This window comes from Oncorhynchus mykiss, chromosome 6 (assembly GCF_057628025.1).
Source record: "Oncorhynchus mykiss isolate SJ-2025 chromosome 6, ASM5762802v1, whole genome shotgun sequence".
Taxonomy (NCBI): Eukaryota; Metazoa; Chordata; class Actinopteri; order Salmoniformes; family Salmonidae; genus Oncorhynchus; species Oncorhynchus mykiss.
In genome coordinates this window covers 80,964,511-80,980,000 of record NC_143027.1, presented here as the reverse complement: position 1 = coordinate 80,980,000, position 15,490 = coordinate 80,964,511, and the positions used below count along the sequence as shown (strand labels likewise).

Here is a 15,490-nt window from a genome sequence, read left to right as displayed (position 1 = left end):
TTTCCTTCACCAGAACCCTTCTTTCTTAATCTCCTTTACTTAATCAGAACCCTCCTTTCCTTACCTCCTTTGCTTCATCAGAACACTCTTTTCCTAGTCGCCTTTCCTTCAGCATAGTCCAAAATACCTCATCTCCTTTCCCCCCCAACCCCTGGGTTAATGTTGGTGAACAGGACAGAATGGGAACACTGGGGAACAAATCACATTGTGACCTAACTGCAGAGAAGTGAGTGGGCAAAGTGACTCTCATTCCAGACTTTGCCGAAGTCTCTCTCTCTCTCTCTCTCTCAACAGTGGAGAATCCCCCTTTTCTGCATTTTTTGCAAACCCCCAGAACAGACAGTCAGTGACGCGGTAAAAGGTTAGGGTTCAAAGGTTATGAGTGAAAGGTTAGGGGTGGGCAACAGGGACTCTGTTCAGAGGTCTGTAGTCAATGGACACCATCAACAGAAGTATCCAATGAATACAGCTCTCATTTAACTTAAAAAGCCTCATCCAACCCAACATATGATTTTACATCTAGCAGTTCAGCGTGTCTACATGTTGTAGATATTTATATTATGGAACACAGGAGAATATATACAAGTCTGAGCATGGGAATTATATTTTCCTGTTTCAAAGCCAGGTCTGTTCTCAGAATAATCTCGTCTTCATCCGACCAGTCCTATTCAATTCACATACCCTGACAAAAATATGCAGAGATAGTCAACTGCCTAAGGACTAAGACTGGATTGACCAGAGACAGCTAACTCCCTAAAGACAAAGACTGGATTGACCAGAGATAGTCAACTCCCTAATGACAAAGACTGGATTGAACAGAGATGGTCAACTCCCTAAGGACAGACTGGATTGAGCAGAGATGGTCAACTCCCTAAGGACAGACTGGATTGAGCAGAGATGGTCAACTCCCTAAGGACAGACTGGATTGAACAGAGATGGTCAACTCCCTAAGGACAGACTGGATTGAACAGAGATGGTCAACTCTCTAAGGACAGACTGGATTGAGCAGAGATGGTCAACTCTCTAAGGACAAAGATGAGAGAGAAAGGTTACGTTAACATGTTTTCCATATATTTTGATAAAGAATTTCAGTCACTGGCTTTAAGAGTGGGAGCCCTAATGGGAACAAAAACACAGGCTTACACTGATATAAGGGGGACAGGGAGACGATGATACACACACACACACACACACACACACACACACACACACACACACACACACACACACACACACACACACACACACACACACACACACACACACACACACAGAAATATGCCATATGCATGTACCTACAGACACAAAGACACTTGCTCCAATATCAAATGCCAAAGAATCCATGGTTTTAACCATCAAATAGTCAGTGGTGTCAAGGCAAGAAGGACCTTCCACGCCATCAAAAGGAACATCAAATTTGACATCCCAAATAGGATCTGGTAAAAAAAATAAAATAATCAGTTATATAACCCATTGCCCTTTATGGTTCTGTGGTCTGGGGTCTGTTTACCAATCAATCATTCACAAAATTGGACAATCATCCCCCGTATACAACGTAAAACCAGAATTAGGACGATACCCTCTTATCATCCAAATCCTGAAAAGAGCTGTTCAATTCTCCAACCACCTGAAAGGAAGTGACTCCCAAACCTTCCATAACAAAGCCATGAGATGAACCTGGAGAAGTGTCCCCTCAGCAAGGTGGTCCTGGAGCTCTGTTCACAAACACAAACAGACCCCACAGAGCCCCAGGACAGCACAGTTAGACGCAACCAAATCACGAGAATGCAAAAAGATAATTACTTGACACATTGGAAAGAATTAACCAAAACTCTGTGCGAACTAGAATGCTATTTGACCTTAAACAGAGAATACACAGTGGCAGAATACCTGCCCACTGTTACTGACCCAAACTTAAGGAAAGCTTTGACTATGTACAGACTCAGTGAGCATAACCTTGCTATTGAGAAAGGCCACCGTAGGCAGACCTGGATCTCAAGAGAAAACAGGCTATATGCTCACTGCCCACAAAATGAGGTGGAAACTGAACCGTGCTTCCGAACCTCCTGCCAAATGTATGACCATGTTAGATTACACAGACCCATAAAGAATTTCAAAACAAACCCCATTTTGATAAACTCCCATATCTATCAAGTGCCACAGTGTGACATCACAGCAGCAATATTTGTGACATGTTGCCACAAGAAAAGGGCAAACAGTGAAGAACATTTCAATTCAAGGGGGTTTTTCCAAATGTATGTTCATTTATTTTTACGTTTCTACTTTAACTATTTGCACATTGTTACAACACTGTATATTGCCAGTAATATGACATTTGAAATGTCTCTATTCCTTAGAAACTTTTGTAAGTGTAATGTTTACTGATCATTTCTGATTGTTTACTTTACATTTGTTTATTGTCTATTTCACTTGTTTTGACCATGTAAACACATGTTCCCCATGCCAATAAAACCCCTTGAATGGAATTCACTTGAATCAAGGCTGCCTCTCCGTCAGAACGCAGAACACAGACAGACGACTGTTTGAACGAGGCACATTCTCCAGGCCCAGTGGGAGGTGAGTGAATTCCCAGAGTCCTTTATACTGCTGGTAGAATGGCACAGATGCCTCAGGGGGAACAGAACGGCCCTTTGTGTTGTAGATTATACTGAGAAGGATGAGAAGATTCTCGATGAGTTTAGAACTATGAGTATAAGTGACCTGGGCCAGGGGATTCTTCTCCTGACCCCATGACCTGACCAGGGAAAACATTGGGCCCTGCGTACAGGAGTAGGATGCCTAAAGATACGGGTCCATAGACCAGAACAAACACACACCAATGCATACACATTCACACATACAAATGTACACAAACACACGGCTGTTTCGGCTCCTTGGTGGTAATTGGAATTTGTTTGCACCTCCACAACATATTTGATGATTGTCATAATGTCATATGAATCATCACAATGGTCTGGCAGTGCTCTGGTTTTGACAGAACTAAAGTGTTTTCCCTAGTGTTTAATGACATCCTAAAGGTACAGCTCTGCTTCTCCTCCTACTGGCCAGAAGTGGTACTGCTGGCGAGAGGGTCATACTGCCAATCACTATTAGCTGACGGACTTGGTTTATCTTTCTTCAACTCAATGTTTGTTCTTCTCAATTAGTAATTATCATTGTGTGCACGTCCATAGAGACAAATGCAAAGGAGCACACATGAACACGCACATATACAGTACAAATACAGGTTTGTGTAGGTTCACCATTTAGCCTGAATCCTTCAAAAAGTGTGTAACTGAAGGTCTCAATCAAGTGCACCAAGATGAAGTTATTATATCTCTCTCTCTCTCTCTCTCTCCCTCTCTCTCTCTCTCTCTCTCTCTCTCTCTCTCTCTCTCTCTCTCCCTCTCCCTCTCCCTCTCTCTCTCCCCCCCTCTCTCTCTCTATCTCTCTCTCTCTCTCAGATACAAGTCTAGCCTTTCAGTGACACATCACAGAGAAAACTATTTAATGTCATGTTGAGGAGGGGGACTGAGAGAGATAGACTGCAGTGATGGAGGACTGCATGAAAGCAAGTAGAGATAACACTGCCATAACACAGAACTTCCCTCTTCAGATTCTCCTCCGCTCCTCACCTTACCTCTCTCCTCTCCTCTCCCCTCATCTACTCCCTCCTCTCTCCTCTCCTCTCTCCTCCCTCCTCACTTCTCATCTCCCTCCTCTCTTCCTTTCTCATCTCCCTCCTCTCCTCCCTCCAAACCTCCGTCCTCTCCTCTCTCCTCCCTCCTCTCCTCCCTCCTCACTTCTCATCTCCCTCCTCTCATCCTTTCTCACCTCCCTCCTCTCCTCCCTCCAAACCTCTGTCCTCTCCTCCTCTCTTTGATGTTAGAGGAATGAGAGTTGTGAGACCCCAGCTGCACGAACAGAGGTCAGGGGTCTTTAATGTCATGACTGTGGAACACTCCTCTCACAACATGTGCTCATGCTATGAAACCGGACCACCATCTACCTACTCAAGGTCTTATGAGATGGCCGGATCTAAGATACAAGGTTACACAGAAATTGTTTAAAATCTCCCTTTTTGTTTTGACTTTTGCTTTACCCTGACCTGGCGTGTAACCAGGCACGGCTGACTATAAGAGAACCAGTGAGAGTTGATCAAGAACTCAGACCATCAGGAGAAGCCGGTAGCAGGGAGTCTGGGTTGTTGCTTCAGTTTCAGAGTGTGAGTGTATCGCGTCCGTCCGTTTGAGAGATTGACCATTTTAATCACCTCGGAAGCAACAGTGTTTCTTCAGTTCAGCAGCTGGTCGTGGAGTGTGTGTGTGTGCGTGTCATTGCGTCAGTGTGTCTACCATGTGTGTGTGATGGATCTGTTGTCGCCTGTGTGTGGACGTGTGATGGCGGTGGTGTGCTTGGACACCGTCATAGCCGACCTGTTGGTGTCCGAGTCACGGAACGCCACAGCCACCAGGTCAGAGGGCATCTCCCTGGCAACGGGGTCCCTCCTCCTGCTCCTCTGTCTGCTGTTGGCTGCCTGGCGTCACACAGACAACAACTCTGTCCCAGGTCAGTCACAATACAGTAACAACAACTCCTTACCAGGTCAGTTACAATAGTCTGCTAGTTATCATTCTTATATAATAAAAACAAGTTGAATTACAACAGTGATTTTTCCAGCTACAGTTCATTATCTTATTTTGGGCTAAAGTGATTCTATAATTGAGCATGTTGCATCCAGAGCAGGACTGTTGGTCCAAGTCTATGCAGGGATCGTATCTCAATCCATATGATATCTTCATCTATGCTCAGAGACGGAAGAGGATGTGAGACATCCAACTCCCTCATTTTTTTCTGGTTCATATGCAGTCAATGAGCAGACTCAGCTGCTAATGCATTGGTGCCTACGGGAGAGCCCGGAACTGTGAAAAAAGCATTGAATGGTAAACAGCCTGAGTGGGACATCTTCATTTATCCACCAACGTTGCTGTTCTGTGTGTTAAAGCTGGTACATTACAGGATGAGATGTTTTGTGTTTCGCTGCCTGTATGATTCTTTGTGAATACAGGAACATTGCCTGAAAGGTGCATTGTGGACAGCGCTCTACAATGCACCGCAGATTGAGTCCTGTCCCTCGTCTGACCACAGAGTATTGGCTGCTGTCTATGCTATGTACTACTGCATTACTATGTTGTGTCTGTTGTATTGGCTGGTTTCATCAGCTGTCTCCTTAATAAACTAATGACATATCATATTTGTGATGTCATGTGAACTTATGTATTGTATTGATATGTAACGCTATGTAGTGTTATGCTATGCTATTCTATGTAGTGATATGCTATGCTATTCTATGTAATGTTATGTATGCTATGCCATGTTATGCTACGCTATGTTATGCTATGCCATGTTATGCTACGCTATGTTATGCTATGCTATGTCATGTTATGCTATGCAACACCCTGCTATGTTATGCTATGCCATGTTATGCTACGCTATGTTATGCTATGCCATGTTATGCTATGCCATGTTATGCTACGCTATGTTATGCTATGCTATGCCATGTTATGCTACGCTATGTTATGCTATGCTATGCCATGTTATGCTATGCAACACCCTGCTATGTTAAGTTATTTTATGTGACCACTCTCCCTCTCTCTTGTTATCCTCTCTCACTCTCTTGTTATCCTCTCTCTCTCTCTCTCTCTCTCTATCTCTCTCTCTCTCTCTCTCTCTCTCTCTCTCTCTCTCTCTCTCTCTCTCTCTCTCTCTCTGTCTCTGTCTCTGTCTCTCTCTCTCTCTCTGTCTCTCTCTCTCTCTCTCTCTCTCTCTTGGCTATGACAGGTCCTTTTTTCTGTCTGGGTGTGGGTCCTCTCCTCTCATACCTCAGGTTTATATGGACAGGTAACTACTACAACATGAAATACAATACATTATAATCTGCTACAATAACAAATAGTGTATCGGAATAATTTATTAAATACATGTTCTATGTACAGGTATTGGCACTGCCAGTAACTATTACAACAGTAAATATGGAGACATCGTCAGGGTCTGGATCAACGGAGAGGAGACATTCATACTCAGCAGGTCAGTAGCAGGCACTCAGTCAGGCAGTCAGTACCAGGCAGTCAGTCAGACAGTCAGGCAGTCAATCAGGCAGTCAATACCAGGCAGTCAATCAGGCAGTCAGTAGCAGGCAGTCAATCAGCCAGTCAGTCAGGCAGTCAGGCAGTCAGGCAGTCAGGATGTCAGTAGCAGTCAGGCAGACAGTCAGTCAGTCAATCAATCAATAATCAATTGAAATATCTTAATTAAGATGTTTGAATTTCATTTCACAAAAAGCACTTGTAGATTACTTGTAGCCTAGATGACCTATGCTGTAATACACATTTAGACTTATTGACACAGACTTGTAGACTTCGGTGAGTGAATACCAGTGTACCCACCCTCTCTGTACAGTTCCTCTGCAGTGCATCATGTTCTGAGACAGGGGCGTTACACCTCTCGGTTCGGCAGTAAACAGGGTCTGAGCTGTATTGGCATGGATGAGAGAGGCATCATCTTCAACAGCAACATGGCTCTATGGAAGAAGACCCGCACCTACTTCGCTAAAGGTGACCAATTAGACAATGACTTAATCAATTGAGAAAGATAAGCATGGCATTACAATACCACTACTTAATTGATCATAATAACTGATTCTAGATATTAAATGGTAAACCATTAGGAGAAGGTTGCTGTATTGAATTACTATTCTCATATACACAAACTAATAGAGAAGTTAGAAAAGTTACCAGTTGCAAGTCTGGCAATATCTTCACAGGATATCGTCCAATATGTTGTAATAAACTGCTGTATCTCCACTGTGTTCCAGCTCTGACAGGACCTGGGCTGCAGAAGACAGTAGACGTGTGTGTCTCGTCCACACAGACTCACCTGGACGCTCTCCAGGGGCCGGACGGACTGATGGGTGGACAGGTGGACGTCCTGAGTCTACTAAGGTGTACAGTAGTGGACATCTCTAACAGACTGTTCCTAGGGGTGCCTCTCAACGGTGAGCCACAGCCTTTTATACTCACAGCCATAAAGCCACTAGACCCTGAACAGTATATCTGAACATCAGTTATGTAAGCACTCAACATTACTTTCCTTTTCAAGTGGGAAGTTATTCCACTTTATAACATTTCATTTGATATTATTAGAGAAGGAGCTGCTGCAGAAGATTCAGAAGTACTTTGACACGTGGCAGACAGTGCTGATCAAACCAGATGTCTACTTCAAGTTGGACTGGATCCAGCAGAAACACAGGAGAGCAGCGTAAGTCACACCGTTATAAACAGTTAGCATCATTACCAAGGCATCCAGAACATCTAATATTAACCGTTTAAGGATTATATATAGAATAGGGTAACACTTGGATAGTCCATCTGTAGATGCTCTACGCTTAGAAAAAAAGGTGTGATCTAGAACCGAAAAGGGTCCTGGAGGCTGTCCCCATACGAGAAGCCTTAGAACCCTTTTTGGTTCCAGGTAGAGACTATCAGTAACGTGTCAACTAACTATCTACTAACCCTAACCCTAGTCCTAACCTCAACCCTTAACCTAACCCTAAACTTAACCCTAACCCTAGTCCTAACCTTAACCCTTATCCTAACCCTAAACTTAACCCTAACCCTAGTCCTAACCTTAACCCTTATCCTAACCCTAAACTTAACCCTAGTCCTAACCTTAACCCTTATCCTAACCCTAAACTTAACCCTAACCCTAATCTAAGCCTTTTTCTAAACCTAACCTTAACCGTAAACTAGCAGTTTCTTATCAACAGATTTGTTTGTTGATAGTATGACCATCTGTAGAGCATATATCTGGACTATACAAATAAAGACCTAGAATAGAATAACTTTACTTTTCTTAGAGGGAACTTCAGTTGTAGCATTCAGACAGTTGTCACGTCTTCTCCCTCTGCTCGTCTCCGGCGCTCCACGTCTTCTCCCTCTGCTCCTCTCCGGCGCTCCACGTCTTCTCCCTCTGCTCGTATCCGGCGCTCCACGTCTTCTCCCTCTGCTCCTCTCCGGCGCTCCACGTCTTCTCCCTCTGCTCCGCTCCGGCGCTCCACGTCTTCTCCCTCTGCTCCTCTCCGGCGCTCCACGTCTTCTCCCTCTGCTCCTCTCCGGCGCTCCACGTCTTCTCCCTCTGCTCCTCTCCGGCGCTCCACGTCTTCTCCCTCTGCTCCTCTCCGGCGCTCCACGTCTTCTCCCTCTGCTCCTCTCCGGCGCTCCACGTCTTCTCCCTCTGCCCCTCTCCGGCGCTCCACGTCTTCTCTCTCTGCTCCTCTCCGGTGCTCCACGTCTTCTCCCTCTGCTCCCCTCCGGCGCTCCACGTCTTCTCCCTCTGCTCCTCTCCGGCGCTCCACGTCTTCTCCCTCTGCTCCTCTCCGGCGCTCCACGTCTTCTCCCTCTGCCCCTCTCCGGCGCTCCACGTCTTCTCCCTCTGCTCCTCTCCGCCGCTCCACGTCTTCTCTCTCTGCTCTTCTCCGGTGTTCCACGTCTTCTCCCTCTGCTCCTCTCCGGCGCTCCACGTCTTCTCTCTCTGCTCCTCTCCGGTGCTCCACGTCTTCTCCCTCTGCTCCTCTCCGGTGCTCCACGTCTTCTCCCTCTGCTCCTCTCCGGTGCTCCACGTCTTCTCCCTCTGCTCCTCTCCGGTGCTCCACGTCTTCTCTCTCTGCTCCTCTCCGGCGCTCCACGTCTTCTCCCTCTGCTCCTCTCCGGTGCTCCACGTCTTCTCCCTCTGCTCCTCTCCGGTGCTCCACGTCTTCTCTCTCTGCTCCTCTCTGGCGCTCCACGTCTTCTCCCTCTGCTCCCCTCCGGCGCTCCACGTCTTCTCCCTCTGCCCCTCTCCGGCGCTCCACGTCTTCTCCCTCTGCTCCTCTCCGGCGCTCCACATCTTCTCTCTCTGCTCTTCTCCGGTGCTCCACGTCTTCTCCCTCTGCTCCTCTCCGGCGCTCCACGTCTTCTCCCTCTGCTCCTCTCCGGCACTCCATGTCTTCTCCCTCTGCTCCTCTCCGGCGCTCCCACTTCGCCTCATTATGAGACCTGGACTCCATCACTTCACTGATTCCTCCCTTATATCTGTCACTCCCTTAGGTTCATTCCCCAGGCAGTATTGATTATGTGTTTCATGTCAAGACCCTACTCCTGTTTTGTATTGTTTCATTTTCATTGTTTCATTGCTCTCCATCTGCACCTGCTTCTCCACTTCCATCATCTTCATTACAACAATGAGCACTTAACAGCACATTTCACACATGACAAATACACAATATACATATACAATTCTATTAAATAATGTTTTATTTAAATATATACAGCAATATATTAAAGTTTAAAGTATTAGTTTTAATGTATAGCTCTGTTTTTGTGTTGCAGTCAGGAGCTGCAGGATGCTATAGAGAGTCTGGTCGACCAGAAGAGAAGAGGTCTACAGGAAGCTGACAAACTGGACCACATCAACTTCACTGCAGACCTCATCTTTGCACAGGTCAGTCCCTAACCTGCCCGTTACCCTATCCCCAACACTAACCCAAGCACAGGTCGTCTGCACAACTTAAAGACTGCCTTAGCCCACTGAGACAAAGATCTAGGCATTAGGCAAGGCCCAAACCCAGGCTTAACTCAATTTCATTTCAATTAGTCAATATACATGTATGGAACTTTAGAATTTCAATTTACTTCCTGAATGGACTGAATTGAAATGAAATTGATCCTAACACTGGCCCTGACCCCAGCCCATGTCCTCTGCACAATATTATAATCTATTCTGCCGGTTGTTTCCACTTTCTTATGTTAAAACATGTATAACAATAACATAGCCTGAGTAACCAAAGTGAGTCAACTAATCTGAAGTGTGATTGTGTGTTTCAGAGCCATGGGGAGCTGTCAGCTGAGAATGTGAGGCAGTGTGTATTGGAGATGGTGATAGCAGCTCCAGACACTCTGTCTATCAGTCTGTTCTTCATGCTGCTGCTTCTCAAACAGAACCCTGACGTAGAACTACAGCTCCTAGAAGAGATAGACACTGCTATAGGTGAGTCCCCACTTCACAATCTGTTAACATAGAGCTACAGCTTCTAGAAGAGATAGACACTGCTATAGGTGAGTCCCCACTTCACAATCTGTTAACATAGAGCTACAGCTTCTAGAAGAGATAGACACTGCTATAGGTGAGTCCCCACTTCACAATCTGTTAACATAGAGCTACAGCTTCTAGAAGAGATAGACACTGTTATAGGTGAGTCCCCACTTCACAATCTGTTAACATAGAGCTACAGCTTCTAGAAGAGATCGACACTGTTATAGGTGAGTCCCCACTTCACAATCTGTTAACATAGAGCTACAGCTTCTAGAAGAGATCGACACTGTTATAGGTGAGTCCCCACTTCACAATCTGTTAACATAGAGCTACAGCTTCTAGAAGAGATCGACACTGTTATAGGTGAGTCCCCACTTCACAATCTGTTAACATAGAGCTACAGCTTCTAGAAGAGATCGACACTGTTATAGGTGAGTCCCCACTTCACAATCTGTTAACATAGAGCTACAGCTTCTAGAAGAGATTGACACTGTTATAGGTGAGTCCCCACTTCACAATCTGTTAACATAGAGCTACAGCTTCTAGAAGAGATCGACACTGTTATAGGTGAGTCCCCACTTCACAATCTGTTAACATAGAGCTACAGCTTCTAGAAGAGATAGACACTGTTATAGGTGAGTCCCCACTTCACAATCTGTTAACATAGAGCTACAGCTTCTAGAAGAGATCGACACTGTTATAGGTGAGTCCCCACTTCACAATCTGTTAACATAGAGCTACAGCTTCTAGAAGAGATCGACACTGTTATAGGTGAGTCCCCACTTCACAATCTGTTAACATAGAGCTACAGCTTCTAGAAGAGATCGACACTGTTATAGGTGAGTCCCCACTTCACAATCTGTTAACATAGAGCTACAGCTTCTAGAAGAGATTGACACTGTTATAGGTGAGTCCCCACTTCACAATCTGTTAACATAGAGCTACAGCTTCTAGAAGAGATCGACACTGTTATAGGTGAGTCCCCACTTCACAATCTGTTAACATAGAGCTACAGCTTCTAGAAGAGATCGACACTGTTATAGGTGAGTCCCCACTTCACAATCTGTTAACATAGAGCTACAGCTTCTAGAAGAGATAGACACTGCTATAGGTGAGTCCCCACTTCACAATCTGTTAACATAGAGCTACAGCTTCTAGAAGAGATCGACACTGTTATAGGTGAGTCCCCACTTCACAATCTGTTAACATAGAGCTACAGCTTCTAGAAGAGATCGACACTGTTATAGGTGAGTCCCCACTTCACAATCTGTTAACATAGAGCTACAGCTTCTAGAAGAGATTGACACTGTTATAGGTGAGTCCCCACTTCACAATCTGTTAACATAGAGCTACAGCTTCTAGAAGAGATTGACACTGTTATAGGTGAGTCCCCACTTCACAATCTGTTAACATAGAGCTACAGCTTCTAGAAGAGATCGACACTGTTATAGGTGAGTCCCCACTTCACAATCTGTTAACATAGAGCTACAGCTTCTAGAAGAGATCGACACTGCTATAGGTGAGTCCCCACTTCACAATCTGTTAACATAGAGCTACAGCTTCTAGAAGAGATCGACACTGTTATAGGTGAGTCCCCACTTCACAATCTGTTAACATAGAGCTACAGCTTCTAGAAGAGATTGACACTGTTATAGGTGAGTCCCCATTTCACAATATGTTAACATAGAGCTACAGCTTCTAGAAGAGATTGACACTGTTATAGGTGAGTCCCCACTTCACAATCTGTTAACATAGAGCTACAGCTTCTAGAAGAGATCGACACTGTTATAGGTGAGTCCCCACTTCACAATCTGTTAACATAGAGCTACAGCTTCTAGAAGAGATCGACACTGTTATAGGTGAGTCCCCACTTCACAATCTGTTAACATAGAGCTACAGCTTCTAGAAGAGATTGACACTGTTATAGGTGAGTCCCCACTTCACAATCTGTTAACATAGAGCTACAGCTTCTAGAAGAGATCGACACTGTTATAGGTGAGTCCCCACTTCACAATCTGTTAACATAGAGCTACAGCTTCTAGAAGAGATCGACACTGTTATAGGTGAGTCCCCACTTCACAATCTGTTAACATAGAGCTACAGCTTCTAGAAGAGATCGACACTGTTATAGGTGAGTCCCCACTTCACAATCTGTTAACATAGAGCTACAGCTTCTAGAAGAGATCGACACTGTTATAGGTGAGTCCCCACTTCACAATCTGTTAACATAGAGCTACAGCTTCTAGAAGAGATCGACACTGTTATAGGTGAGTCCCCACTTCACAATCTGTTAACATAGAGCTACAGCTTCTAGAAGAGATCGACACTGTTATAGGTGAGTCCCCACTTCACAATCTGTTAACATAGAGCTACAGCTTCTAGAAGAGATAGACACTGTTATAGGTGAGTCCCCACTTCACAATCTGTTAACATAGAGCTACAGCTTCTAGAAGAGATCGACACTGTTATAGGTGAGTCCCCACTTCACAATCTGTTAACATAGAGCTACAGCTTCTAGAAGAGATCGACACTGTTATAGGTGAGTCCCCACTTCACAATCTGTTAACATAGAGCTACAGCTTCTAGAAGAGATCGACACTGTTATAGGTGAGTCCCCACTTCACAATCTGTTAACATAGAGCTACAGCTTCTAGAAGAGATCGACACTGTTATAGGTGAGTCCCCACTTCACAATCTGTTAACATAGAGCTACAGCTTCTAGAAGAGATAGACACTGCTATAGGTGAGTCCCCACTTCACAATCTGTTAACATAGAGCTACAGCTTCTAGAAGAGATTGACACTGTTATAGGTGAGTCCCCACTTCACAATCTGTTAACATAGAGCTACAGCTTCTAGAAGAGATAGACACTGTTATAGGTGAGTCCCCACTTCACAATCTGTTAACATAGAGCTACAGCTTCTAGAAGAGATAGACACTGTTATAGGTGAGGAACCTCCTGCTGCAGCTTTTCTCTTTTTACTAGTCATAGGTCAGGACCCATCAAACCCAGACAACTACAGTACTTTCCAATAGAACTTAGGGGTTCATGTAGCTATATTGAATAAGTGGCTGTTTGAATGTCCATCTCCCTCCTCTCTCAATGTAGGTGATAGGGAGCTCCACAACTCTGACCTGCAGAACCTAAGGGTCCTAGAGAGCTTCATCAATGAGTCCTTAAGGTTCCATCCTGTGGTGGACTTTACCATGCGCCGGGCACTGTCTGATGATGTCATCAGTGGCTACCGGGTGCCAAAGGGGACAAACATCATTCTGAACATGGGACGCATGCACAGATCAGAGTTCTTCCTCAAGCCCAATGAGTTCAGTCTGGACAACTTTGAGAAAAATGTAAGAGAATAATCAAGACGATCACAGGGAGAAATTCATCTGCACCCTGAGGTGTAAAGATATTTACTAATTTATTTATTTATTTCTCTCTGTCGCTCTCCCTCTCTCTCTCTCTTGCACTCTCAGATACCTAATCGTTTCTTCCAGCCTTTCGGATCCGGTCCTCGATCCTGCGTTGGCAAGCACATTGCCATGGTGATGATGAAATCCATCCTGGTTACGCTTTTGTCACGGTACTCTGTGTGTCCTCATGAGGGCCTGACCCTAGATTGCCTCCCACAGACCAACAACCTATCACAGCAGCCCGTGGAGGAGGAGGGGGAGCCTCACACCATGAAGTTCCTCCCAAGACACCAAGCCAGGAAGCAGTCTTAGAGCAGGGCTCAGACACTGGTATATCCCAAATGACAACCTATTCCCTATGTAGTGCAATACCTTTCACCAGGGCTCACAGGGCTCTGGTCAAAAGTAGTGCACTCTGTAGAAAATGGGGTGGTATTTGGGACAAAGATTGTATTTTAGGGCTAATCTTAAAATAATACTTACTTCCCACATATGTAATATGTCAGTATTTGATTAATATTTGTATGTTTTTTTAATTTGTACTACAAGTTATTTTGTGACTTTTTCTATGATAATAAGTTATGTTCCAGGAGGACATGTCTTTGTAGCCAATGGTATCTGTAATAAGAAACGCTTGTTGTTGATTCACACACACCATTATAATTATAGAATCTGAACTGTACATTAACACTTTTAAAACTAAATGACGCTGAAGTGAAAATAAATTGTATATATTGTTTTATTCAATCTGTTCAGTTTATTCATTAGATGTCCTTGGACCTATGGATGTTATAACTGACTGTCCATGAGATCAACATGATCTTTAAAACATAGCTATACAGTTTAAACAATGAAGCTATAATTTGTTTTATGATGTTAGACAGTTGAACTAAGCTCATGAGACATTTACAGCCTTGTATTATTGTTCATCATTACCAACCTTTAGGCACGCTCATTTAACCCCTTATCTCCTGTATGCCCTCCATCTTACTGTCTCAGTGAGAAGGGAACAACAGCAGCATATTTGTCCTGAACAATTTTGCAACTTTAATATGAGCGATTTGGTGAGTTAGATTTCCATGTATTATATAAAACATACTGTAGGTAGCCCTAACCAACAACAATATAAATGCAACATGCAGAAATGTCAACGATTTTACTGAGTTACAGTTCATATGAGGAAATCAGTCAATTGAAATGAAATCATTAGGCCCTAATCTATGGATTTCACATCACTGGGCAGGGGCACAGACATGGGTGGGCCTGGAAGGGCATAGGCCCACCCACTGAGGAGCCAGGCCCAGCCAATCTGAATTAGTTTACCCCCAGAAAAGGGCTTTATTACAGACAGAAATACTCCTCAGTTTCATCATCTATCTGTGTGGCTGGTCTAAGATGATCCTGCAGGTGAAGAAGGTCCTGCATTGGCGTGGTTACACGTGGTCTGTGGTTGTGAGGCCGGTTGGATATACTGTCAAATACTCTCAAACGTTGTTGGGGGCGGCTTATAATAGAGAAATGAACATTAAACAGCTCTGGTGGGCATTCCTGCAGTCATTCCTGTGTGCAACTTTCTGGATCCGAGTCTCCAGAGGCCCGTCCGGTCCCCTGGTAATGGCTTCATCTGCACCGCTTCACCCACCATGAGCTCAGGTAAGTCCTGATGATTTGTCGTAGATGAACTTAGACACCTGTTTCCTGTGTTGAAGCTTCTCCAGCACGTCTGCCACCACACAGGGCTCCAGGAGAGTGTTGGCTACTGGTAGAGCTGCTTTTAAGCGCTGGTGCTGGGCCGGGCTGCTATTTATGCCTTCCGTTGGGGTATTGCTCCACTACAGGCCCACTTTCCAGGCATTTTTCGCCTCTCACATCTTTTCTGCAGAGGTTCTTCACAATTTTGACTTCCATCTCTACCTTTCCATTAGCTTTTAGGTGTTGTGGCAATGAG

General features: G+C 44.7%; 1 protein-coding gene across 1 annotated transcript; it reads left to right on the top strand.

The window, feature by feature from the left end:
* The first annotated feature begins 4,162 nt into the window (after window positions 1–4,162).
* LOC149983116 (aromatase-like) lies at window positions 4,163–14,287 on the top strand. The gene is made up of 10 exons (XM_090239365.1): window positions 4,163–4,569; window positions 5,842–5,901; window positions 5,997–6,087; window positions 6,460–6,614; window positions 6,875–7,054; window positions 7,203–7,317; window positions 9,426–9,537; window positions 9,921–10,083; window positions 13,238–13,479; window positions 13,606–14,287. Exons 1-10 carry the CDS (start codon window positions 4,368–4,370, stop codon window positions 13,852–13,854), a joined length of 1,569 nt encoding a protein of 522 aa, XP_090095491.1. The 5' UTR covers window positions 4,163–4,367; the 3' UTR covers window positions 13,855–14,287.
* The last annotated feature ends 1,203 nt before the right edge of the window (window positions 14,288–15,490 follow it).

What these genes read in the sequence shown, in the direction of transcription:
- LOC149983116 (XM_090239365.1), top strand. Translation starts at nt 4,368, where the DNA reads ATGGATCTGTTGTCGCCTGTGTGTGGACGTGTGATGGCGGTGGTGTGC. An exon ending in CCGCACCTACTTCGCTAAAG is followed by an intron (nt 6,615 to 6,874) that starts GTGACCAATTAG and finishes ACTGTGTTCCAG; the next exon opens with CTCTGACAGGACCTGGGCTG. An exon ending in CAGAAACACAGGAGAGCAGC is followed by an intron (nt 7,318 to 9,425) that starts GTAAGTCACACC and finishes TTTGTGTTGCAG; the next exon opens with TCAGGAGCTGCAGGATGCTA.